Source organism: Hemitrygon akajei, chromosome 12, assembly GCF_048418815.1.
Source record: "Hemitrygon akajei chromosome 12, sHemAka1.3, whole genome shotgun sequence".
NCBI classification, from domain to species: domain Eukaryota; kingdom Metazoa; phylum Chordata; class Chondrichthyes; order Myliobatiformes; family Dasyatidae; genus Hemitrygon; species Hemitrygon akajei.
The window spans coordinates 30,607,256-30,634,905 of record NC_133135.1 but is presented as its reverse complement, the minus strand read 5'-3'; the positions used below and the strand labels follow the sequence as shown (position 1 = coordinate 30,634,905).

General features: G+C 38.9%; 1 protein-coding gene across 14 annotated transcripts in view; it reads right to left on the bottom strand.

Annotated features, from left to right (window-relative positions):
- LOC140736838 (receptor-type tyrosine-protein phosphatase F-like) overlaps window positions 1-27,650 on the bottom strand; it is a 344,443-nt gene that overhangs the window by 194,212 nt on the left and 122,581 nt on the right. For all 14 annotated transcript variants that reach the window (XM_073062804.1, XM_073062808.1, XM_073062807.1 and 11 more), the window contains exons 3-4: window positions 17,632-17,777; window positions 16,787-16,928 (exon numbers count right to left, since the gene is read on the bottom strand). In XM_073062804.1, the coding sequence (XP_072918905.1) occupies window positions 16,787-16,928; window positions 17,632-17,777 (288 nt within the window). The remainder of the gene's footprint in view (window positions 1-16,786; window positions 16,929-17,631; window positions 17,778-27,650) is intronic.

Below are 27,650 nucleotides of genomic sequence, written 5' to 3'. Positions count from 1 at the left end.
CTCTCTCCAGTAAACTTTAAACTATGAAGCTGCCCTTGCCTCAGAAACCGATCAAACCACCCATGACTACCTTTAAATTCCACTTTCACAACACTTTCATCACCATCGTCCAGTGCTTTCTGTTTCAGCTTATTAAAAAGCCTAACTGATTTCTCCTTAAGTATAAGATAACTTAACAGAACACCATGCTTTGTACACCCATCAATCCACTCAAGCAATAGACTTTCCATTTTATCCATTATTGGATGCCGACTAAGAGAGACCACTTTGCTACTAGCAGAACCAACAGTAACATCGGCAGCTTTCAAAATTCTTTCTCTCTGCATATAAATAGTGTGAATGGTGGATGCAGGCAAATCCAACGGGCAGACAATGTCCTTACTTCTTTCAACACAATCGAAACGCTTAATTATGTCTAGTTTTATGTTAAGTGTAACACCCTTACGAGCTTTTTTGGGCTTTTCCAATACAGGTACCTTAGAACTCATCTTGCTAACGGATGCACAAAATAAATCGACATACAGTAAAGCTCAGATGCTCACAGGCACGTGTTTAAGCAATGGCGGCAAAATGCAGTTCTGGGGGAGGAGCTTGGCTGCTTTTTCCGCGCGCTGCCTTTCCTCGTAACAGTGAAAACACCCTCTGTTAGCGAAAACAGGTAACTAATGTAGGTCTTTCGTAACAGCGAGTTGGCATAAAGTAAACGTTCGAAAAACGGGGGACACCTGTAACTGTATTCCAGCATGAAAGCAAAAACTTCACAACGGGAGTAAATGTAGGAATTGTACAAAGAGGCTGGCAGGATGTGGAAAACAAAAAGGATACCTATTTTATGAATCATGCAAAACGTTCTTAGCTTTTGCGATCACTACTGCAGTAAACATTGCATAATTCACAGAAGTACAGCATCCTGTATATTGTTAAAATGAGTAAAGGTGACAGGTATGCAAATTTCATTAAAGTCATAAACACAAGAGATTCTGCAGATACTTAAAATCCAGAGCAACACATACAAAATGGCGAGGAACTCAACATGTCAGGCAGCATCTACGAAAGGGAATAAAGAGTCAACGATTCAGGCTGAGACTCTTCATCAGGACTGGGAAGGAAGGGGGAAAGACACCAGAATAAGACAGTGCAGAAGGGGTAGGTTCAATCTGGTGATGTGTAAAGCCAAGTGAGAAGGAAAGTGGAAGGTAGGTGGGTTGGGGAGGGGGATTTTCATTAAAGTCACTGGCGTGTAATGCACTTTTTTTGAAGCATCTACTGAGAGGCATCCATCCATCTCTCAACTAAAACACAGATTTTTGGATAGAAATGTATTAAAAGATGGGAAAGTTTCTGCTGTCATGAAACAAGGATGTCTGCAGAAATATCAACTCACGTAACATTCCTGTATTTAATACTCAAAGCATAGCTGTCCAAACAGCAGATGGTCCAGCAATTTTAGATAACGGCATCACTATGCTTTACAATACCTTAATGACAACCTCAAATATTTAGTTTCTATAGGTTAGTAACCACAGATTACAATTAATTTATTTGTGGTACATTTCACTAAATGGTTCAGAAACACAGACAGAGATTTAAATGCTCCTGCACTAACATTTTAGAGTGCTTTCTGCATGCTATTAAGGGAGCAAATCTGTGCACAGTCCTCCAGGTATATCCTCACCAGTACTCCGTACAATTGTAACAATATTTTCCATATTTTTAAACTCCAACCCTTTTCCAATAAAAGCCAATATTCCCACAGTCAATGACTGAGCCTGACGGGCCCTGAATGTGAAACCCCTCCCCCGACCAGCTCATGAAGCCCCGGGATCAGAGGTCCATGAGAGTCTGAATGTCAGGGCCCAAAAGGTAAAAGTTCTGTGATCACTGAGTTCTGGGGTGAATACCTAGAGGTCAACATCAAGAAGTTAGGGACCAAAGTCAGTGAATCTGGAGTTTGAGGCCCAAAGGTTGAATTTCCTGAATCAACTCATCTGGATCAGAGGTCTGCAAGTCTGGCCAGTGACTGGAGGTTAGACATCTGCAAGTCTGAGAGTTCAGGGCCGAGGACTGGCGGTCAGAGGCCCAAAAGTGGCCTACCTTGGGTGGGGGTAAGAATAGGACGGCATGGCTGAGGACCTGCTGCAGGGTGCAGGGTTTCAGATTTCTTTATCATTGGGATCTCCTCTCGGGGAAGGTATGACTGTACAAAACAAACATATTATATCTGAACCCAAGCAGGAGCAATATCTAGGTTTGCTAGAGCTGTTGGGGAGGATATAAACTAATTTGGCAAGAGGATGAGAATCACAGTTATAAAGCTGAGGACGGAGCAGCTGGTATCCAACTAAATGCAGTGTGCAGTAAGACTGACAGGATGGACAAGCAGGCAATAGGGCAAATTTGCAGTCAGTGGGACGAGTTGCAAAAATCAAAAAGGGTGACAAATAAAAGACTGAAGGTGTTATATTAGAACACAAAATAGGGAACAAGGAAGGTGATCTTGTAGCGCAGTTAGATTGGTAGGTATGATGTTGTGAGCATCACTGAGTTGTGGCTGAAAGATCATAATATGGAGCTTAACATCCAAGGATACACATTGTTATCAAAAGGACAGACAGGTAGGCAAGAGGGTGTGTGTGGCTCTGTTAGTTAAGAAATGAAATCAAATCTTAGAAAATGTTGACATAGGTTGGGAAGATGTAGCATCCTTGTGGATAGAGTTAAGAAACTGCAGGATTTTTTTTTAAAAACCCTGAATGGAGTTAAATACAGGCCTCTGAACAGTAGTGATGATATGGGCAACAAATTACAATGGAAGATAGAAAATGCATGTCAAAATCAAGTTAGTGTTGGATACAAAGAGAATACATTTGTAAAATGCCAATGAGATGGGATTTTAAGAGTAACTTGTGGTTGGGCCCACTAGGGGAAAGGTTATTCTGGTTAGGGTGCTGTGTAATGAACTGGATTCGATTAAGGAGCTTAAGGTAAAGAAATCCAACAGAGCCAGTGATCATAATATGATAGACTTCACCCTGCAATCTGTGAGGAAGAAGCTAAAGTCAGACATATCAGAATTACAGTAGAGTAAAGAGAATTAAAGAGGCTTGAGAGAGGAGCAGGTTAAAGTTGATTGGAAGGGGACACTAGCAGGCATGTTGGCAGAACAGCAACAGCAGAGATTCTAGGAGCAATTTGGAAAGTGGAGAATAGATAAACCCCAAAGTAGTAGTATTCTAAAGGCTGGATAACACAACCATGATTGACAAAGGAAGTCAAAAACAATGTAAAAGCAAAAGAGAGAGCATACAATAGAGGAAAAAATTGTGGAAAGTTAGAGGAAAGGGAAGTTTCTAAAGACAGGCAACTAAAAAGCCACAAGGAGAGAAAAAAATTAAACATGAAGGCAAACTTGCCAACAATATGAAAGAGGATACAAAGATGTTTTAGATCTATTAACAGTAAAAAGGAGAGAGTAAATATGAATCTGCCGGAAGATGATACTGGAGAGGTAGTAATGGAGGACACAGAAATGGTGGATGAACAGAATAAGTACATTGAATTGGACTTCCCTGTGGAAGACACTAGCAATACGCCAGAAGTTTGAGAGTGTAAAGGGGCAGAAGTGACTGTAAATTGTCATTATTAGGGAGAAGGTGCTTGGGAAGCTGAAAGGTCTGAAGGTAGACAAGTCACCTGGACCAGGTGGACTACATACCAGGTTGAGAAAGAGATAGCTGAGAGATTGTGGAGACATTAAGTAATGATCTTTCAAGAATCAACAGATTCTGGCAAGGTTCTTGAGGAATGGAAAATTGCAAATCTGACACCACTCTTCAAGAAAGGAGGGAGGCAGAAGAAAGAAAATTTTAGGCCAGTTAGCCTCAGTGGTTGGGAAGATGTTAGAATCAATTGTTACTGAAAGCACATGATAAAATAGACTAAAGTCAGCATGCTTTCCTTAAGGGAAATCTTGCCTAACTAATCTGCTGGAAATTCTTTAACGAAATAACAAGCAGGATAGTCGGACAAAGGAGGATCAGTGGATGTTGTGTACTTGAATTTTCAGGCTGCCTTTGACATGGTGCCACAAATTAAGAGCCCATGGTATTAAAGATACTAGCATGGATAGAGGATTGGCTACCAGTGAATGAATAGTGGTGTTCCTAAGAGGTTGGTGTTGGTACCGCTTCTGTTTACGATATATGTCAATTAAATGGATGACTGGAATATAAAAGCAAGGATGTAACATTGAGGCTTTATAAGGCATTAGTGAGGCTTCACTTGGAGTACTGTGAGTAGTTTTAGCCACTACCTAAGAAAGGAGGTGATGACTTTGGAGAGAGTTCAGAGGAGGGTCACAAAAATGATTCAGGAATGAAAAGGTTATCGTTGAGGAGCATTGATGGTTCTCAGCCTGTGCTCGCTGGAATTTAGAAGAATAAGGTGGGTGTCTCATTGAAACCTATTGAATGTTGAAAGGCCTAGATACAGTGGATGTGGACAGTATGTTTCCAATAGTGTGGGAGGCTAGGGCCAGAAAGCACAGCCTCAGAATAGAGCTATGTCAACTTAAAAGAGAGTTAAAAAGGAATTTCCTTAGTAAGAGAGTGGTGAATTTGTGGAATTCATTGAACAGGTGGCTGTAGAGGCCAGGCCACTGGGTGAATGTGAGGTGCAGGTTGACATCTTTTTGATTAGTCAGAGCTTGAAAGGTTAAGGGGAGAAGGTGTTGCCATGATGAAATGGATCAGTCTTGATGAAATGGTGGAGCAGACTCAATGGGCCGAATGGCCTAATTCTGTTCCTATCTCTTATTTTATGTGTGTGTGCCTCCAGCACATTCTTAGATTGCATTGGTTTCTAATGCACATGTTTTATTTCACTGCATGCTCCGATGTACGTGTGATTATTAAATGACTGAGTCTGTTTGCTATCTCAAGATGAAAATGTTAATTTAGTTGGTTAATCTGATGAAGCAGATGCTCTTGCTTTCTACAGACAATTGATAGAAGTGACCTGAACTACTCAAGATAATTATTTATAATCACACACACACTGTCCCTAACCTCAGCTACACAGATTCATGGTGGTTTACTTAATGAACAAAATGTGGATAGATCTATAAAAATTAGTCATTTAAATGCATGAGAATTCAGCAATTCTTAAAACAATAGTATGCTTTCACTGCATTACAACTGCAATTAGTAACTACTTGCATCAATAATTTTGTCTGCTCTCATAGCACATTTGTTGTAGCTTCCTACAGTCTAGCTATCCTGCATTGTTTGCTGTTTTCAAAGTGTCTTGAGAAAAGAGAGGGCAGACAGCTCTCCTACCTAAATTAAGTTCATTCCCACATCCCAGTCTACTGAAGGACTGCAATCTAACTGGAAAATTTCATAAAGGAGTAACAAAATCTTTAAAAATGTACTCTGGGATTTAAACATTTTCTCTCAGTCAAGTGTACATTTTTAATGAATTTTTAATTCACACCCACTGTCGTTGGGAACAAATCAGTTCAAAGGTAGAGTTATCCACATCGCCATGGGTCGGGAGTCAATTTTAAGCAAGATCAAGAAATAGGAGTCAACAACCTTCCCTGAAAGACATTAGCAAATTAGATGGGTTTTGTAACAATCACCATTAATAATATTAAGCTTTTCTAATGTCAGTTTATTTAACTAGCTGAAATATTCGCCATATGCTGCTTGGGATTTTCATTCATATCCAAAAAATCATAAATTCAGCTCTCCAGATTATTAACTAAGTAATACAAACACCGCACTACAGTTCTCTGTGTACATTGGGCAAGTGCATATCATACAATGGCTTTAAATCACGAATATTCCATGCCCAAATATTATGAGAATAAAATCCATAGAGTATCAATTCTACTCTTCATTGAGCTAGAGTGTATTATAACTGAAGTAGGTTAGATCTACTGGAATCTGATTGACTTGACTGCTTTTCAATGTTTTATGTGAAACATTAATCTCAATATGAAGTCTGGAATTAATATAGAAAAATTGACTTGGATATTACTCAACAAAATCTAGCAACAGTAGAATGAAAGTGATTAATGAATGGAAAGGACTTCAGAGTTGCCACTCTGAAATTATTTTCTGCCACAAATGCTGTGAAGAACCATGTCCGTGATGCTGCATTAACCTTGCAGAAGAGCTGCTTGTTTCTGCAGTTGCAACTTCAGGAGATAAATTTGAAGCTTCTGAACTGATATGCACATGCAAACCCATATTAAGTCTTGTTGACAACTAGTACTTTGTTGGAATTCATTACTTCATTCTAGCAGACAGTTCCTGCAGTACATAGATTCATTTCATATTGACTTTTCCATGCTAGGCCTTGTCCCTGACTTACAATAAGTACTTCCCCTTTTCATTATTTATCACTGAAAACCCCTTAGACTTTACTGATAAAATACAGGAAGCACATAAAAATAACACAATCCAAATAGCTACAATCCCCAGGTGTAGAAACATTCATATTCTGAATTTTGTTCAGCCAATGAATTTCATGTTGCAATAGTCGATTCAAGGTCAGAGACTTTCACCCTCAAACCTGCTGGTTTCTGAAATCTATACAGATTTAATCTGCATCTTTGAGAAAACATTTTATCGGAATGATCTCTTTCAAAATTTATGCAACAGCAGGTGCATTGTGTAAACTTGCAAATATTATTCATAAGCAACAGTGCACACCTTTAATAGAATAAATATTGCCCAACACGAAAGGTAAACCGGTCACATGGAATTAATTGCATTCAATAGTCTAGCTGATAATTATTTCAAAGTCATGAGCGTGATGGTATATTGGGTGGTAACACGCAATATTTTTGAGTGCTATGCCTGCACAGACACGAATATGGGTGTATTTTTTTCTTGTAGTGGTATATATTTTTTTCAAAACATTTGAGTCACATCTGTTTTATGTATGACACACAAGTTTTTACATAAAACGATTGTATCTGAAAATGTGTTTTGACTACCTGGTTTCAGAGAAACAAATCTTTCTAAATGACTAAAAGGGAACCTGGAAACAGGAACCTGTAGCAGCACTAACAACAAATAGAACAAGCCTAATAAAAAAAAACAGGAACTTCGGAGTATTAATGTCAGAATTAACATCCATATTGACACTGGGATAAACAATGAAGAACGCGAGTACCAGCAGAAGCATTAGTTTGAAAAGTGAATCCATTTCAATTTCTGAAATACCAGAACCTAAATGCACACAGGTATTTATTATGCTGCAACCAAAAACTTCAATGAATCAAAACACAGGAGAAAGGACTTAAATTGATTTGGTGAAACGGTATCATAGTAAAAGCTGGAGGAACTCAAATCAGGCAGCATTCTTGGAGGGAAATGGACCACTGACATGTTGGGTTGAGACCCATCATTGGGATCTGAAAGAAAGAAAGATGTAAAATCATGGGGAAAGGGTGGAGCATGAGCTTGCGGGCAAACCATGACACACCGAAAGACTTCTAAAAAATGATTTTGAACCAGAAGATCATTAGATTTCTGAATGAACAATACCTCAGTAGTTTTCCTCTTTTTGCACTGCTTATTTTTTAAAACTTCAAATTGTGATTTACTGTTTTTGTTAATATGTATTGCAATGCATTGCTGCCGCTAAACAACACTACGACATATGCAGTGACATTAAACTTCATTCTGATTCTATGAGAAATTTTGCATTTGTAAGAGTCCTAAAGTTACCCTAAGCTTATTTACTTTTTTCAACCATGTAAACGCAAAAGTGCCAAAACATATACAAGAAAATCAATGAAGAATAAAAGTAAATCCCCTGCAGTGGCTAAAAGGTGCAGATTAACCAAAGAGAATTAGAAACATCAATTACTGATGAATACAAGAGATCTTTATTTAAAGATTGATGACAACAAAAGATACTTGCCTCTTTTAATGTAACAAACAATAGCGAAATACTGACAGTGGAATTCTATTTGAGCAGCATGAGTAGTTATTTCTATCTCCCAGGCAGTCTACAGATTTTTTTGGATGCCATAGCAACAAAAGAAAAGCAAGGCAAGCTGAAACACTCATACACAACTGAAGAGGCAGTGGTAGGAGGGACCTTCAGAAAATAAAACCAGCAGTGGTGGGGTGGGGGGGGGGGGGGGGGGGGGGGGGGGAATAGTGATAACTTTAATTCAGGAAGAAAGACTTGAATTTACATAGTATCTTCACGTTCTCAAGGTGCCCTAAAGTGCACCACAGCCACTAAATTACTTTGAACCAACAGTCACTTTGGAGAATAGATAAAGGTGAATATAGAAAGTTCAAGACATAGCAAATGATATAAATGTCCAGGCTATTGTCAGTGTTGGTCCATTCAAGGGTGTCAACAAAAGTATTCAATAAAATAACTGCTCATGTTCTTTTTATTGACTGAAAAAGGCAAGGGACATTTCAACTGGAAGAGGGTGCAGTCGAAAATGTATTATTCATAGCAACAGTATACAACCACACAGATATAGTTCTGAAGAATGTCAACTGCATTCCGTCTCTCCCCAAGAAATGAAGAATAAACTCAATCCTACAGTGCTCCACTATGTAAGTTCCAACACCTTTAGCTATACCTAATGCAATGACATGCAACATCTGCTTCCATTTTCATGTTATAAACCAACTTTCAGAATGGAGTCCAGATCCTGGTGTTGAAATTTAACATTTCAAGTTTGGGATTACATTTGTTTTTATTGAATCGGGGTATAAAATATATGAAGGCAATTGTTGGTGAAATTAAGTTATACTTAATGAATGGCCTGCTCCTATAATACCAAAACCTTTAGTAGAGCAAGCTTTAATTGCAACTTGACAAATTTGAAAGGTTTTAGTTAGGTACCTAAATAAAAGGTTGAAAAGGAAACAGGAATGATGTATTTTTCACATGAATGGTAATTATAAAGCAAAACCCAGGGTTAGCAATGGGTTTTGCCTTTAATATGTTTTAGTCCACAGCATCCAGCCAAGTACACATCAAAGAGAAAATACTGGAAGGATTAAAAACGTCAAAAAATCTTCATTTCTTCATTTTTGCTTGCTGTCTAAACGCTGTGTCCTCTGGTCCTAGACTCTCCGCCATAGGAAACGTCCTCTCCAAATCCACTCTACCAAGGTCTATCATGTATCAGAAGTAATTTGTAGATCAGACAGCAACAGTAGAGTGGAGACTCTTCCTTTTCTCATCGGGCAGAAGATAACAAAGGCATGTACCACCAGGCTCAAGGATGAAATGATAAAATGGTCTCTTGACTTCACAACCCATCTTGTTGTAATCTTGCACCTTGCTGCCTATCTGCGCTGCACTTTCTCTATAGCTGTTTTATTTTATTCTGTATTCTGTTATTGTTTCATCTTATACTATCTCAATGCACTGCGTAATGAATTGATCTTTATGATCAATATGACCATAAGATATAGGAGCAGAATTAGGCCATTTAGCCCATTGAGTCTGCTCTGCCATTTCCTCATCTCTGATCCATTTTTCCTCTAAGGCCCAATCTTCTGCCTCCCCCCACACCCTCCACCCTGTGTCCCTTCATACCCTGACCAATCAAGAATCTATATATACATAAACACTTGGCCTATAGGAACATATCAGATTCAGATTCACCATTCTCTGGCTCAAAAAAAATTCCCCCTTGTCTCCTTTCTAAAAGGATACCCTCTATTCTGAGGCTGTGCCCTCTGATCCGAGACTCTCCCACCATAGGAAACATCCTCTCCACATCCACTCTATCAAGGTCTTTCAACATTCCATCAAGTCACTCCCCAATCTTCATATGACAAGCTGTTTAATCTGGGAATCATTTTCGTGAACCTTCTTTGAACCCCGTCAAGTGTCAGCACATCCTTTCACTGTACCTGGATAAATGTGACAATAATAACAATTCTTCTGAAAAATTAATGCTGCATTATAGTGCGTGCTGAGAATTTCTCCTCCCACTCCGGGTGTGGTCTGACATGTCTTCTTTCCCCCTCCAGACATAAAGGACAGAATTTCAATTGCCCTTTTAATTATTTTCTGTGCCACCCCAGGGATTTTTATGACTTATGCACATAAATTTTTTTAGGAACTTCACTGCTTCAAATTTTCATCCACTATGTTCTACTTTTATGGTTAAAAACTCAACACTAAAATGGAAGAACATAAGAAAACACCAGCAGGAGTAAGCACAGTGAGAAAATGTGCAGCTCTCAAGTTGTACAGAAGGGGGAAGGGAGGGGAGAACAAAGGCTATGTCTGAAATGCAGTCAAGACCGAGAGACTGAAGCAAGTGTCAACTTTTACAGCTACAACAGGGTGGTGAAGGCTCGTCGACTGCACCAAATCCAGTTGAAAGTTATGCAGATAGGAGATGAATGAAAGAGAAAAATGGATGGAGAGAAAAAAAGGCTAGAACAGTGAGATACAGTGTACAGGATCCAGTGGAATTTTAAAATAAAGGAGAATACTGGAAATAAATTCAACTAGCATGTGTGAACAGTAAAATAAACTGAGTTAACATTATAGGTCAATATCAACAGACATGAATTGCTTTAATGATACTTCCTGTGATTACTATTCATCCAAAGCAACTTCCCTAAAATGATGAAATTGAGAAAAAATAATCTGTGTCACCTGTTACAGCCATGTTTCTAATATTTGTCTTATTTTTTCATTAAACCACAATTTTCCTATTCATTTAGATGACTTTACAGAAAGCCATATGTCCAAATTTGAAGTTGCATCGAATGGAATAAACAAGCATGGAAGCGCCAAATTAGTAAGGTTCATTACTAATTTAAGAAAACACTCGAATCGTGCTGAAGCTCTGGAATTCTCTACTCAGAGGTGGGCCAGGGGAGTGCGGTGAATGGTATGGAGGCTAAATTTCTGAAAATGAGACACAGAAGTAAATCAGCTATGATCATAATGACAAGCTAAGTGGCTTATTCTTTCTTGTGTTCTTGGAATTCAATATTTGTTTTAAACTTTAACCCAAAATAAAGGATGGAATGGAGTTGATGAAAATCTAGAGACAATGAAGCACAAAATTACTTTGGAATTATGAACAAGTATCATTAAAATGCTTAAGATAGTACAAATAATTAACATTACTATTGAAATACTTAGCTGTACAGTGCCTTGAAAGTGTATCCAGTACCCACAACGATTTTCACAATTCACTGTCTCATTTTCTAAATTCAAAAATATTTTGAAGTCGGATTTTTTGAGCTAATTCACAAAACATTGTACATCATGTCAAGTCAAAAGAAAAATATCCAACACCTATCAACAAATTACTAAAAATTAAAAACAAAAATTGTGAGGCTTAGAAAGTACTCATCCTCTTTGTAATTTGCTCAGGTGCAATACACTGGTATACTCTTACTAACTCAACAAATTTGTTGATGTAGAAACTTGGAGGACCACCTTCTTTCAATGAGTTCGTAAGAATAAATCACCCTCTCTCTGTGAGTTCCAACAGTATGGTAGATTTTCAACAGAGCAAACCAAAATGAAGACAAAAGAGCATTCAAGACAGGTCAGGGAAATGATAAGAGAAGTACAAATCTGGGGAAGGGTACAAGACTACCTCAAAGGCATTGAACATACCTTTGAGTTCAGAGCAGTTCATTGAGGAAAATATGGAAAAAATATGAAATCACAGCCGCACTGTCTAAGTTAGGCCATCTCTCTACACTTAATCTCCATTGAAGAAGGGCACTTTTAAGAGTGGCCACTGTGATGCCAACAGTCATTCTTAAGAGCTGCAGAAGTCAGTCGCTGCAACTGGCGATGAAGTTCATGTCTCCAAGGCCTTGCACAAAGAGTATTTATGGAAGAGTGGCAAGGAAGAAGCCCTGGCTAAAAAAAAAATACACCCTTGCCTGTAAAGATTTCGCAAAGCATCACTTAGAAGATACTCTAAAGATATGGAAGGAGGTCTAGAGGTCGGAGGAGAGTAAAGTGTAAATTTTTGGCTTGTACACAAAGCGCTGTGTGGTGTAAATACAATACTATGCATCAACCAGGTAACATCATCCCTGCTGTAAAGTATGGTGAAGGTAGCATCAAGCTATACAGATGCTTTTCAGTGGCAGGAACTGGTTATCTGGTCAAGATTGATGGGAAGGTGAATGCTGCTAAATACAGAGAGAAATTCTGGAGAAAAACCTGCTAGCCTCCCCCAGAAACCTTAAATGTGGAGAAAGTTTTCTTTCAGTAGGACAACTGCTCAAAATACACTGCTACAGCAATCATGGATTGGTTTCAAATGAAGAAAACTGATGTCCTTGAGTGGCCAGTAAGAGTCCTGACCATAACCCAATCGAACACCTCTGGCAGGATTGCTGCCCACCACCACTCACCAACTAGCCTGGCACAGCTTGAGCAATTTTGCAAGGAAGAATGGGCAAAACTTGCTTCTTCAAACTGTGCAAAGCTAATAGGGATTTATCCAAAAGGACTACTGGCTGTAATAGCTGTGAGAGGTGGTTTAATCAAGTACTCAGCAAAGGGAGATGAAAACACTGATATTACAGTTTTTTGAATGTTAGTTTTACACACTTTACAACTTTCCCTTTGTTGGGGGCTCTACTGTGGGGGGGAAAAGGAGCATGTGATTCATAAATAAAAATTTCCAGTTGTAATTTTCATTTATAGTGCCTATAAAAAGTATTTACCCTCTTCCCTTGAAAGTGTTCGTGTTTTATTGTTTTACAACATTGAATGACAGTGCATTTAATTTTTTTTTACACACTAATCAACAGAAAGACTCTTGTGTCAAAGTGAAAACAAATCTCTACAAAGTGATCTAAATTAATTACAAATATATAAAAAGAAACCAAATAAATGTTTCAAACAACACACACAAAAAGCTGGTGGAACACAGCAGGCCAGGCAACATCTATAAGGAGAAGTACTGTCGACATTTCAGGCCAAGACCCTTCGTCAGGACTAACTGAAAGGAAAGATAGTAAGAGATTTGAAAGAAGGAGGGGGAGGGGGAAATGCAAAATGATAGAAGACCAGAGGGGGTGGGGTGAAACTAAGAGCCGGAAAGGTGATTGGCAAAAGGGATACAGAGCTGGAGACGGGAAAGTATCATGGGACGGGAGGCCTATGGAGAAAGGGGAAGGGGGAGCACCAGAGGGAGATGGAGAACAGGCAGAGTGATGGGCAGAAAGAGAGAAAAATAAATAAATAAATGGGGGGGGGGGGGGGGGCTAAATATATCAGGGATGGGGTAAGAAGGGGAGGAGGGGCATTAACGGAAGTTAGAGAAGTCAATGTTCATGCCATCAGGTTGGAGGCTACCTAGCCGGTATATAAGGTGTTGTTCCTCCAACCTGAGTGTGGCTTCATCTTGACAGTAGAGGAGGCCATGGATAGACATATCAGAATGGGAATGGGACGTGGAATTAAAATGTGTGGCCACTGGGAGATCCTGCTTTCTCTGGCGGACAGAGCGTAGGTGTTCAGCAAGACGGTCCCCCAGTCTGCGTTGGGTCTCACCGATATATAAAAGGCCACACTTGGAGCACCAGATGCAGTATACCACACCAGCCGACTCACAGGTGAAGTGTCGCCTCACCTGGAAGGACTGTCTGGGGCCCTGAATGGTGGTGAGGGAGTAAGTGTAAGAACAGGTGTAGCACTTGTTCCGCTTACAAGGATAAATGCCAGGAGGGAGATTGGTGGGAAGGGATTGGGGGGGGGGGAGGGGGGGGGGAGAGACGACGAATGGACAAAGGAGTCACATAGGGAGCAATCCCTGCAGAAAGCAGAAAGGGGTGGGGGAGGGAAAGATGTGCTTGGTAGTGGGATCCCATTGGAGGTGCAACAGTGCTTCTCCTTACAGATGCTGCCTGGTCTGCTATGTTCCACCAGCATTTTGTGTGTTGCTTGAATTTCCAGCATCTGCAGATTTCCTCGTGTTTGCTTTTCAAATAATTATTTGCATAGGTATTCACTCACTTCAAGTCTGTATTTGGTAGATACACCTTTGGTAGCAATTACAGCCTTCAGTCTGTTTGGATAGTTGTCTGTCAGTTTTGCTCATCTGGACACTGCAATTTTTCCCCATTCTTTACAAAACTGTCAGATTGCATGGGGATCATGAAGGAACGCCCATTTTCAAGTCTAGCCACAAATTCTCAATTGGACTGAGGTCTGGACTCTGACTTGGCCACTCCAGGACATTAATTTGTTGTTTTTTAAGCCATTCCTGTGTAGTTTTAGCTTCATGCTTGGGGTCATTGTCTTGCTGGAAAACGAATCTTCTCCTAGTCACAGTTCTCTTGCAAACATCTCCAGGTTTGCTGCCAGGATTTCCCTGTATTTTGCTGCATTCATTTTACCCTCTGCCTTGCAGGGCCTGCTGCAGTGAAGCATCCCCACAGCATGATGCACACACCACCATGGTTCACAGTAGGGATGATGTGTTATTAATGTTGTGCAGTGTTTGGCTTACAGAAAACATAGCGTTTAGTTTGATCGCCAAAAAGCTCAATTTTGGTTTCATCAGACCACAGAAACTTCTTCTAGCTGACTTCAGAGTCTCCCACATGCCTTCTGGCAAACTCTAGCCTTGATTTCATGTGAGTTTTTCTTCTCCACAGTGGGCTTTCTCTTTGTCACTGTCCCATAAAGCTGTGACTAGTAAAGCACCCAAGCAACAGTTTTTGTATGCACAGTCTCTCCCATCTCAGCCACTGAAGCTTGTAGCTCCTCCAGAGATGTCATAGGTCTCTCGGTGGCCTCCCTCACTAGTCTCCTTCTTGTGAAGTCACTCAGTTTTTGAGGATAGGCTGCTCTAGGCAGATTTACAGCTGTACCATATTCTTTCTATTTCTTGAAGATTGACTTCTGTACTCCAAGGGATAATCAGTGACTTGGAAATTTCCTTATATCCATCTCCTGACTTGTGCTTTTCAATAACCTTTTCACAAAGTTGCCTGGGGTGTTCTTTTGTCTCCATGGTGTAGTTTTTGCCAGGATATTGACTCAGTAACTGTTGGACCTTCCAGATACAGATGTATTTTTTCTATAATCAATTGAAACTCACAGGTGATCCCAATTTATCAAATTATGTGACTTCTAAAACCAATTGGCTGCACCAGTGATGATTTGGTGTGCCACATTAAAGGGAGTGAACACTTATGCAATCAATTATTTTGTTTTTAGTATTTGTAAATAATTTAGGTCAGTTTGTAGAGATCCGTTTTCACTTTGACACAAAGGAGTCTTTTTCTGTTGATCAGTATCAAAAAAAGCCAAATCCCACTGTGATTCAATGTTGTTAAATAATAAAACATGAAAACTGCCAAATTTTCATGTTTTTATAAGCACTGTACGTGAACAAAGGAGAGATAGTGAACAAAAATAAGCAATGACCTTGCCAGACCACACAGAGTACAGGCAACTCAATGGACTGCAACATTGCTTTACCAGAATGATACCCAAATTCAAGGAGATTCATTATGAATCAAGATTACAGAGAATCTCTGGACTGTTGAAAGTTAGTTGTTAATTTGTTTGAACCTTTCAAGCTATAATTAAAAAAAGAGTGCGAAGAAAGAGAAACCCCATTGTTTACAGAATGTGCAATTAGAGAATTATGGTCAAAATTGGACAAGGAAAAAAAAAGTTGAATTTCTTTAAACATTAGGTTGTAAATACTTGGAATTCTCTACTGTGAAGGGTTATGGAAGCTTGAGTATATTTATTAATTGACCAATAGATTTTTGGATTACAAGTGAGTTTAGGGAATAGGTCAAAATGAATGAGGAAGATTAAAGTCATTATCTCACTGATTTGCAGAGGAAATTTGCAGTTTCAGTACCAATTCCTCCTACTTTTCTTATGCTAAGTTCCAAGGGAAAAAAATGTACTTCATAGATGTGTAATAGTCAGAAACTTTCTAGCAGAAATATTAATTTCTCATCCCTCAATTTTAAATCTGAAAATGACAGATTATTTTCAAATAAAGGTATTAGGAATTTAACAAGTACAGCTATATGCAATTGGGTCTCAGTGATAAAATTTATAAATATAAATTCAAGGTGAAAGAGGTACAAAATCCTACTTCATTTATTCTGTTTTCTCTCCTCTGATTTCGTGGACTCTTAATTATATTGACATCATTTTGAGCACCTTTGCAGTGTGTTCTTTAAGCTAAAATTGCAAGTAATTTTCCAAACTTCTGTTTTTTCCTCATCTTCCATCCCTGTAGCTTCATATTCAATAAAGCAACATACTCCTTTACTAGCAGAGTCAAACATCTTTCTTGTCCAATTCATTTTAGCATTCCAAAGGTATCACTGCTTTGCAACTACCCTTTATACCATTGTCCTTTCTTCAATCACCTCAATACCTAGTCTTACCTTTCTTAAGAACCAGTATGTTCACTGCACAAGTCTTTTCCTGTCCTATCTTCCCACTATTCCAAATTCTCAGATATAATTGCTCATGAATATTTTTCAATAGAAGTTTATGAAGAACAACAAGGTTATTTGTACCATTCAGCACAGAAATTAGAGCATATAAATCTTTCTTGTTACTTTCCATTGTTTTCATTATAATTCCTGTTCTTAAAAGCTCATGTATTTTTCTTCCTTATAACACAGAATTTTTTTATATCATTAAATGTGCACATCCCTTTATAGGTTGACAACTATACTCAAAATAAGATTTGATATTGCATCTATTAACAAAGTGCTACAATAAAAAGAGAGGAAAAAAAGTTGACTACCTGATAGCACTGTTAACTTGGCACTTGTTGTTATCTCTCCAATACTATTTGTAGCTGTACATTCATAAATTGCTTCATCTCGTGGCGCCCTTAATGGTTGAATTCTTAGCACTGACCCAGTGCCATCATCGAATTCTATAACCTGAAAAATCAATTAAAGAAGATATAATTGAATGCTGAAGTCATGGAAGAGGTAAAGAATGAGAGTCCTAAAGATTTTTCTCCACTATTAATAATTCTTCACAACATCAGCAAGTAATCAGCAAAGACTGGCTTATTGGCTTTGTATGAGGAGCTACTCAGCAGATATTTCTCTCGCTCATTACACAAATCTATAAAAGTTAGTTTCTCCCATTACTGGATATACAGATCTATAAAGGACAATTGGGAAAGGTGGTGTACAGTACAATACTTTGCCATAAGGAACTGAGAGTGTCTGACTTTAGCAGCAGCATCTACAACCCCAGTATCAATCAGATACAAAACTTAGAAGTATTAATTAGATAAAAGGCAGTTTTGAAATTAATTGCTCTACACGCAGTCCCAAGTTGAGTAGTTTCTCAATAAATCAGAACATGCATTTTCTATAATCATCATTCTCGTATCACTTCATATACTCTTCCCATAATTCTTTCACCTCATTGAATAATCAGCCTAACATCATCCATTAGATTACATACAGTACCCAGTCATTAATAAACAGTAAAAAAAACATTACTATTATTATTATTATAAACTTGAAAATGCTTTACAATGTATGGGAGAATTTGTATAAAATTAGATTTCTGGAAGTCAGGTCATTCATAACCCAGGGAATCTCTGTTCTTGAATTGTAAATTTTTTACCTCAAAGCGCTGAGAACTGACTTTCTTCCCTTTCTTCATCCAGGTGATACGTGGTTTAGGCTCCGCCGCAGCTTGGCACACAAATGAAGCCACTCCTCCAGATATTCCAATCTGATCCACAGGGATTCGGGTAAAAGTTGGCAAAGCTGCAAAATGTCAAGGTGTTGCAGATTAGTTCAACAGCCTAAATTTCACTTTTAAACACGCAGAGTTCAAAAGCAATTAAATTTTGCAGAATTAGAATTATTATCATGGATAGAGTATTGGGTGATGGTCAGGAGGCAAAGAGTAGAAATAAAGGGCACCTTCCTAACTGGCTGACGGTGACTTGATCAGTGTTCCACAGGGGCTGGTGTTGGGACCACTTCTTTTTAGATTGTATGTCAATGACTTGGATGTTGGAATTGATTACTTAGTGACCAGGTTTGCAGATGATACGAAGATAGGTGGACAGGTTGAGAAACCAAGGAGGCTGCAGAAGTACTTAAACGGATTAGGAGAATGGGCAAAGAAATGGTAGATGAAATACCGTGTCAGGAAGCATCCGGTCATGCACTTTGATAGAAGAAATAAAAGAACAGACCATTTTCTAAATGGGAGAAAATTCAAAACTCTGAGGTGCAAAAGGACTTGGGAGTCCCTGCTTAGGGTTCCTTAGAATTTAATTTGCCGGTTGAGTTGATGGTGAAGACGACAAATGCAATGCTAGCATTCATTTTGAGAACAGTAGAATATATACAGCAATGCTGAGACTTTATGAGGCATTGGTGAAGCCTCACTTGTATTGGGAGTATTGTGAGCAGTGTTGGGCCCCTTTCTTATGAAAGGATGTGCTGACATTTGAGAGGGAATAGAGGAGGTTCATGAGAATGATTCTGCAAATAAAATGCTGATTGTATGAGGAACAATTGATGTCTCTGGGCCTTTACTTGCTGGAATTTAGGAGAGTGAAGGGTGGAGGATATCTCATTGAAAGCTATCAAATCTTGAAAGGATCTTGAAAGGATGTTGGATGTGGAGAGGATGTTTCTTATGGTGAGTGAGACTAGGACCGAGGGCACAGCCTCAGAATAGAGAAAATCCATTTAGAATGGAGGTGAGGAGGAATTTCTTTAGCCAGAGGGTGGTGAATCTATGGAATTCTTTGCCATATGTGGTTGTGAAGGCCAGGTTATTGGGTGTGTTTAAGACAATTTGATTGGTTCTTGATTAGTCAGGGTATGAAAGGTTACAGGGACAAGACAGGAGAATGGGTCTGAGAAGGAAATAGATCAGCCATGCTGAAATGACAGAGCAGGCTTGATGGGCCAAATGGCCTAATTCTGCTCCTATGTCTTATGCTCTATTTTATGATAATTAAGATAGAATGAGCATCTTCAAAATAACACAATAAAAGATTTGTATACTCAGATTGTGAAATATAAATTGCAAAAGCTTAGGGCATAGCTTATTCTGTTTGGTGTAAGTGGTACTACCCTTGCCTTGTCAGGGCTGATTGCAGGGACCAAGTTCAACATAGCTAATGTGGTAAACTCTGTTACAAAGTGATTGTACCATCCTTGCAGGTTAGATTAGAAAGTTGTGGGTTCTGGAATTTTACCTCATAATCTATCATCAAAATTCAATTCAATAATGCTCCTTTTCCACGTTCTACCTTTTGGACAAGACATCAAATTAACGGCTTATCTATTCTCTCAGAGGAGCTCATGAAAAGATTTGATGACATTAATCCAAAAAGCAAGGTCAGTACAATTCAAATATATAAAGTTAAGCAAACAGTTTCTTTAACTTCATACTAAACTGCTAAAATGCAGCCAATAACTTCAAGAATTACCCCAAAGTCAATTTTAAATTTCAAAGTACATTAAACACACATATTCTTGGGCTTCTGAGATTTGTCATGCCCATAGCGCTTTCAGCAGCTCTTCACAGTAGCTTCTACTATTTTTTTGACAAAAATTTAATATAAATCTAACTGTTCACAATTTCAGGGTTAATTATATGTTGATTATTATGTTGAAAGCTCTGATGCACCGACTCAGTGTCAATTTTACCAAATACCAGTTGATTCATGCAAGGCTTTCATGATGAAATAAAAATATACATCTCATAAGTATGTAATTTAATCCCAACTGCAAAATTTGTTAATTACATAGCAATTTACACTACACTGCTTTCAGGATATACAAGAAAATAAGAGAAAAGTCTCCCTTCAAGTTCCACCATTTGGATGAGACATTAAATTGAGGCCCTGTTTATTCTCTTACAAGATTTAATGAAATAAAGCCCTAATCCAAAAAGCAAAACAATAATTTTGGAAACTGTTACTGTTAATAGGACTTTCTAATACCTTGTGGTCCTGCAAATCATTTAAAAAGTTTCTTCATGAACACAGCATATAGTATATTGTTCTCCTGTCTTGTCAAATCGTCTTTTCTCACTAAAAAATTGATATGCTTTGAAGTTACAATCTGGAAGAAACCAGATTGTGTCAACCTTTCAACCTGTATCCAAGCAAATAACTCTTGTGATTTTTTAATCTATATTTTTCTAGATCATTTTAGCCTCTTACCCAATGCAATGTACTGTACATCCGAATCCAGGTTCATAGGGCAATACAATAGCTACAAGGAAAAGGTTAGCTGGAGTAACCATCCTGTTTAATATCTGAGCTTCTTAGCAATTTGAGAAACTGGCATTGTTTCTTGCTCAAAACTATTAACCCCAGGAAATGAATTTAACAGCCTTACAGTTTTACGCTGAATCTCTGAACTCCTAAATCTTGATCCAAGCAACAATAGAAACACCTGGTCCTCTCTCTTCAGTTCATGGCTAAATTGTTGAAAATATCTTACACTTTTAATTTCTGTATTTGCATGTAATATCTAATGCAAAATTTCCAATGTTTTCATGTCTTTCCCTGCACCTATAGTTCCTCATACCACTTGACTGTAGCTGGAATTCCACAATTAATGGTTACAGGTCTCCCTTCACTTATGAAGGAAAACGTTTTAGTCTGTGAAAACTCATAAATTAATGTTAATTTATGTGTTTCCCACTAGCTTCACCATAAAAACTGTTTGTTTGCATTCCAGAGCTCTTTTGCTAAAGTCCCTTAAAGTACACAAGTGTCTTAAATTACCATAATTTTAAGGAAATATTATCGCCTCATCAGCTGAGACACGTTGTCGCTCTCTACTCTTCCCTTTCCCCGTTTACAAGAGCATGTCAGACATTCTCCAAACACTTGCTTTCTCTGTCAGCCCTCATCTACCCTTTCAAATAGGCCTTTTACCCCTAACCCCACCACATTCCCAGCTCTTCCAAACTCTTTCAGCTTCTTCCATTCCACAATTCCCACAAGATTAATTATTTTGGGCACTGCTGAGACCATACTGTTGCTGCATAACAAATTTCAAGTTGTACAAGACAGTGATAATAAACCTGATTCTACACCTGGAATACTGCGTACAATATAGGTTTCCTTGTTTAAGAAAGGAAGGATATTAATGTTTTGGAAACTGTTCAGAAAGGTTTATCAACGGACATCTGAAACAGATAACTTTATCTCAAGAGAAAAGAGAAGCTAGAGTGAGTGAGCTTTTGCTGGAATTTAGAAAAGTGAGTAACAATTTGATTGAAACTTCCAAGATCTTGACAGTATGGATGACAGTGGAAGATTCAGGATGGCACTGGAAATATTCAGCTGGCTGCTCACAGAACTGCCAGCTTTTCCACTAATTATACTTTTTCTGCACTACAGTCACTGCAATCCACAGTCTGTAATTTAGCCTGTAAGAGGTGCGCTTTTGAACCATCTAAATAATCTAGTGATTTTGCTGTCTCCTAAGGGACTCAGCTAACTGAACTATCAAGAATGCTGCTGCTACCTCCACTGCTGGAGTGGAATTAGGGCTGGATTGAAGTGGAGTGAAGCAGTGGGGCCTAGCCCCAAGAGCAAAAACTGAACTGATGCTTAGCCGATTTAAGCAATAAACCAGATGAAAGAGGGCAGAGGACTAACTGATGCTCAGCTCACTTCTATGTGTCAGCCAACCCCCCCCCCCCCCCCCCACCAGCTAAGCCTGTCCCATCTGCCGGGTCTGACCTGTCTCAGTCTCTTCTCGCTGCTGCCGTGGGACAGGTGGTGCAGGAATCTTGGGTTCCACAGAACTAGGTTTGGGAGCAGTTGTTATCCTGTAGCTGTCAGGCTACTGGACAGGCTTCACACACCTCTGCGTTGAACTGACTCTGCAGCTGTGGCCTGCACCGTCAGGTCCAGCGTCACCCTCAGCTCGTTTCCAGGAGGAAAACTACTATGACCTTTGGTTACCATGAAGCCAAGAAATGTTCTTTTGTGCCTCAAGATTAATATGCTTGAAGGAACTCTATTTTGAAAGAGGATGTTGTTTAGGGGGACAGACAATGATTCATCAATGATTCATATCAGCTTCTTCGGAAAACTTTATGCCGCCATGGTACTTGGACCTGCTGTCTCACCTGCTTGATGGATTTTACGCAGGTTTGCATACTTCTTGACATGTTCGAACTGGCTCTGGACAACCTTCAACTTATCAATGTTTCCAGAAAACCATCACTCACTGAAATAATCGCACTTTCCCCTGAATCATTATCTAAGGCAGGGTCACGTGTCTCTGATCTCAACATATACTTAATTTCCATTCTATGATCATATTATTGTCCTTTGTTGCACATGATAAATTTCCACTAATACATCACTACAATCAATAGAAGTTTTTCTTCCATTTGACAACAGTTTCCACAGCCAAGTACTGAATGTCAATTAGCTGCTATTTCTTATATAAACAGCAAACATTTCAGAGCAAGTGTTAGAGAGGAATAGACGACAATCTGTATTGACAAAGATTTTCATACCTGGTTGAACTGCTGCTTATTGGTATATTAAGGGATATTCATTGTAATGCAAAAACATTTTGTAAATTAGGTAACATGCATCATAGAACCATAGAACACTACAGCACAGTACAGGCCCTTCAGCCCTCCATGTTGTGCCGAACCATATAATCCTTAAAAAGAAAAGTACTAAACCCACACTACCCCATAACCCTCCATTTTTCTTTCATCCATGTGCCTGTCGAAGAGGCTCTTAAATACTCCTAATGCTTTAGCCTCCACCACCATCCCTGGCAAGTCACTCTAGGCACTCACAATCCTCTGTGTAAAAAAACTTACCCCTGATGTCTCCCCTAAACTTCCTCCCTTAATTTTGAACATATGCCCTCTGGTGTTTGCTTTTGGTCCCCTGGGAAACAGGTACTGACTATCCACCCTATCTATGTCTCTCATAACCTTTGTAGACCTCTATCAAGTCCCCTCTCATTCTTCTACGCTCCAAAGAGAAAAGTCCCAGCTCTGCTAACCTTGCTTCATATGACTTGTTCTCCAAACCAGGCAACATCCTGGTAAATCTCCTCTGCACCCTCTCCATAGCTTCCATATCCTTCCTATAATGAGGTGACCAGAATTGAACACAATACTCTTAAGTAGTTTAAGTCTAAGTCACAATAGCCTAATGTAATTTAAAGATTCAAAAGCAACACAACAAAAGTATGTCTGATCTTAAATTGCTAATTTGAAGAATATTTGCATTTAAACAAATGGTCACCTGCAACTAATGAATATTGAAAGGCTTAGACAGAGTGAATGTGGAGAAGATGTTCCCTTTGGTGCCTCGGACTACGGGGTGCAACTTCAGAATGCAAGTATATCCCTTTAAAAAGAGATAAGGAGGAATTTCTTTAGCCATAGGGTAATGAATCTGTGGAATTCAGTGCCACAGACAGCTGTGGAGGCCAGGTCATTGGGTGTATTTAAAGCAGAAGCTGGCAGGTTCTTGATTAATCAAGGCATCAAAGGTTACAGGAAGAAGGCAGTAGAATGGGGTAAAGGGGGATAATAAATTATCTGTGATGGAATGGTGGAGCAGACTCAGTGGGCCAAATGGCCTAATTCTGCTCCTATGTCTTTTGTTCTTATACCCTGTCCCTCTAATGCCACAAATCCATTCACAGTAAGAAATAGCACTGAGCGTCAGGAACTCTGGCTGATGTTACCAAGGACCTCACAGGGCATACTGCAGCATCTCTACTGTTCCTCTGCCTGAAATGAGCCACTCACATCTCGGATCAACACACAAAAGTGCTGGAGGACCTTAGCAGTTCAGACAACATCAATAGAGGGTAATAAACAGCCCATGTATCAGACAAAGATCTTTCATCAGAACTATCCATTTTGTGAGTGCATTGCTCAAGATTTACAGCATCAACCAAATCACTGATCAAGTGTGTGCTTTTGATGGACTATATTAAATTTCACTGTTCTTTGAATTTCTGCAAATGGAAGTGATCAATTCAGCATCCCTGCTAGAAATTATCCAGAAAATAAATATGGTAATTCAACATCTCTTGCTAGCTTGAAAAGGGCATTCAGCCAGTGCCTTTTGGCATAGATGGATTGCCAGCATGTTTTTCCCCAGGGTGGCAAAAGGCCAATACCAGAAAACATCCATTTAAGTTAAGACAAGTATAGGGAAGACGTCAGAGTTGTAAGTGCCCAGAATGTGCTGCCAGGGATGGTGGTAGAGGCAGATACATTAGGGGCATTTCAGAGACTTTTAGATAGGCAAGTGGATGTACAGAAAATGGAGGGTTGTGGGCTGTGGGGGAAGGAAGGGTTAAGATTGACTGTTGAGTAGGTTATACAGGACAGCACAACATTGTGGGCTAAAGGGCCTGTACTGTGCTGTACTGTTCTACTTAACCAGTTGCATGCACAGAAGAATAGAATACATTAATGCATGTTCCACACAGCATAAGTTCTAAATACAAAATTATGGCAATGCTTTGCAAGTCAGCATATGTTCTAAACAAGGTCTTCAATCTTAAATATTCGCACCATTTCTCTTTCCATGGATGCTGCTATATTATAGCTATATCAAGAGCAAAGGGGTGGCTAGGAAGAGAGTACTTCTCCTCAGAGATCAGCAGAGCTGCCTGGGTCTCAAATCACACAAGAGGTGGTGGGAATTTTCATGAGCATTTCTCCTCAGACTGAGTTAGTTGTTGATGCATATGAAGCATTTCACTGTATGTTTCGATATTTCAATGTATGTGTGACAAATAAAGCTAATCTTTATCTTTAAATTTAAACATTATTCTGGAGGATATCTGTATTACCGGGGGAAGGTAGTTGAAGCCTTACTTTAATCCCCAGGGCTGACCAAATGCAGCCCTGGATTGTGTGGGGTACCAGAGAAGAAATTGCAGAAGCTCTTGAGAAAATTAATTGCTTCATCATTAGCCATAGGTGAGGTTTCTGAAGACGGGAAGGTAACTAATGTTGTTCCATTGTTTAAGGGTAGCAATAACAAGCCAGGGTACTGCAGCGCTGTCAGCCTGACATCACTACTGAGGAAGTCAATTGGAGGCAATTCTGACGGAAATGATCTGCCAGCATTTGGATAGTCAAGAGTATGATTGGGGGGGGGGGGGGGGGGGGAACAGTGGATGTTGTCTATTTGGACTTTAACAAGGCCTTAGATGTGCTAGGCTGGTCTGGAAAGTGAGGTCCCATGGAAACCAAGGAGGTGAATTCAAAATCAGCTTGGAGAAAGGAAGCAGAAGGTTGTGGTTTAAAGTTTTTTTTTTGAATAGAGGCCATTGACTAATGATCAGTTGTAAGGGTTGGTATTGGGACCCTTGAAATTTGTTATTCACACAAGACTAGATCAGTAAGTTTGCAGATGACAGGGGGATCTTGATCAATTATAGGAAGTAGGCCAAGGAGTGGCAAATGGATTCCAATTTAGACAAGTGTGAAGTGATGCAATTTGATAAAGTCACCAGTGTAGGATATACACAATGAATGGTAGGGCAGTAGGGAGTGTAATGGAATATGGGGAGCTCGGAGTACAAGTACAGAGCTGGTTGAAAGCAGAGTTACAAAAGACAGGCGTTATGTACAGCTATCTTAAATCTGTTCTAATGTAACTCAAGCCACTACTTGCTAAAGTAAACAGCAAAACACCTCAAACATGAACCTTTGTTTTATAATTAATACAACAGATTTAATTATCAGATGGTAAACGTTAAAGCATGTATAGCCCCTTTTAAGAAACCCTTAACACATCAAAGAAATCACTCGTTCCAAACTCTACATTCAAAAACATTAAAAGGCTTTGAAACATGAGAACCACACCAATAAATACAAATAAGTAAATTAAAAGTTTCCTAAAATATTACAATTGATTCTGAAAAAGTTGTGCAATGTTTGGATAACATTGAATGCCTACGGGACTACATAAAATAATTAAAGCAATGTACAGTCTCATTTTAACATGTCCATTCTGCCTGAAACCAGATAATTCTAAAAGTCTTTGTTTCTCACATATTGTGCACACTCTTAGTAACACTGAAAAAATATCTTCTCTGAAGTAACACTAGAACTTGAAGACTTTGATGATAGTTTATAAAACTTTGCATATTCATCGTTAGTTTTGAAAATCAATCTGCCCTGAAGAATAGAAAATGAAAGGCCTGATACCTCTCTCCGGGAATTGCTGCCCATGATATCTCCCTGACAAAAAACATCTAGGACACTCATATTTCCTTACAACATACAAGGACAACCATTTTAGGCCACTGACTCCATGCCAGTCCACAGAATAATTCCAAGGCTATTTGCAGTTAACTAACCAATCCATATTCCTTTGGAATGTGTGGAGGAGAACCGGAGAAATCCATGTAATCAAGGAAAGAATGTGCAACCTTCACCAAACAGCTGTGGAATCTAGGTTGCTGAAGCTGTGATGCTTACTGGAGGTAATGGTCTGAATGATGACAGTGACTTTAGCAATGAGGAAGCTTTGACATTCAGTAAAACATCAGTCCCAGCTTTGTCCTCTGTGCAATTTATTGGCAATGGTCTCTGACATTTATGAATGATTAAAATGTAAATAAATTGAAAATTTACAATATCATTAAAATTTTAAAAAGTAAATTGTTCTGTTCCTCATCTTGCTCTTTTGAAAACAAGTAGATAAATTTGGAATAAAATATATTAGGGATAGAATAACAACTGGAATATCCTGCCACAGCAATAATTTCAGTCAATGTTTGAATTGGATAGGCATTTATTATGTGGGTAAAACTGCTTTATTTAACTCAAACTGTAATTATAGGACAAAAAGAACACAAGTGTAAAGCTAAAGCAAGATTACAAAGAAATACTCTCCATGCAATGCTGACATTACCATTATTCTTCTTAAAGATATTCAGATGCATGCTCACACTGAAATCATTGGAGATGGATAAAAAAAATCGTAGTTGAAAAGCCACTGATGTAATGCCTGAATCAATAAGAACATAATGATAATATAATAGCAGGTGAAGACCATTAACTGCCTCATACTTCCTCTGCTATTCAATAGCATTATGGCTTATCTTCCACCTCAGTGCCACCATCCTGCATTAACTCCATATCTTTTTATTCATTTAATATCTAAAATTGTATTGATCTCTTCCTTGGTTTGAACCTAAGGTTTCATCGTCCAGTATTTCAAATGTGCCCTTCAGTGGATTTCCTTTCATGCCCGGGGAGTGGGGGGTGAAAGAGATAAGAACATTAACTGTTTATACAATATCTAGTAATGAAGGATCCAGAATTATCTTTAATTAAGCAATCGTAATGCTAAAGCCATTAATCTCAGCCATGTCACAAGTTGCTACAGAATCCATCTCCCTCCTTTGCCACTTTTTAAAACCTTAGTACCTTAATTTACCAAGCTGAATAACTGATTTCAAATCTCTGTGCGACAAAAAAACTGCCTGCCTATTTCCATCTTATCATCTGTCTCAGCCATCTGCTGCTGAAACCCTCATTCATAGATCTGTCACTGTATCAAAGTGCAAGTAGTCCTCTGGCAGGCTTTCTATTTTCCTCCTTCAGCAATTTTTTATTCAAGTGATTTTTATTCAAGA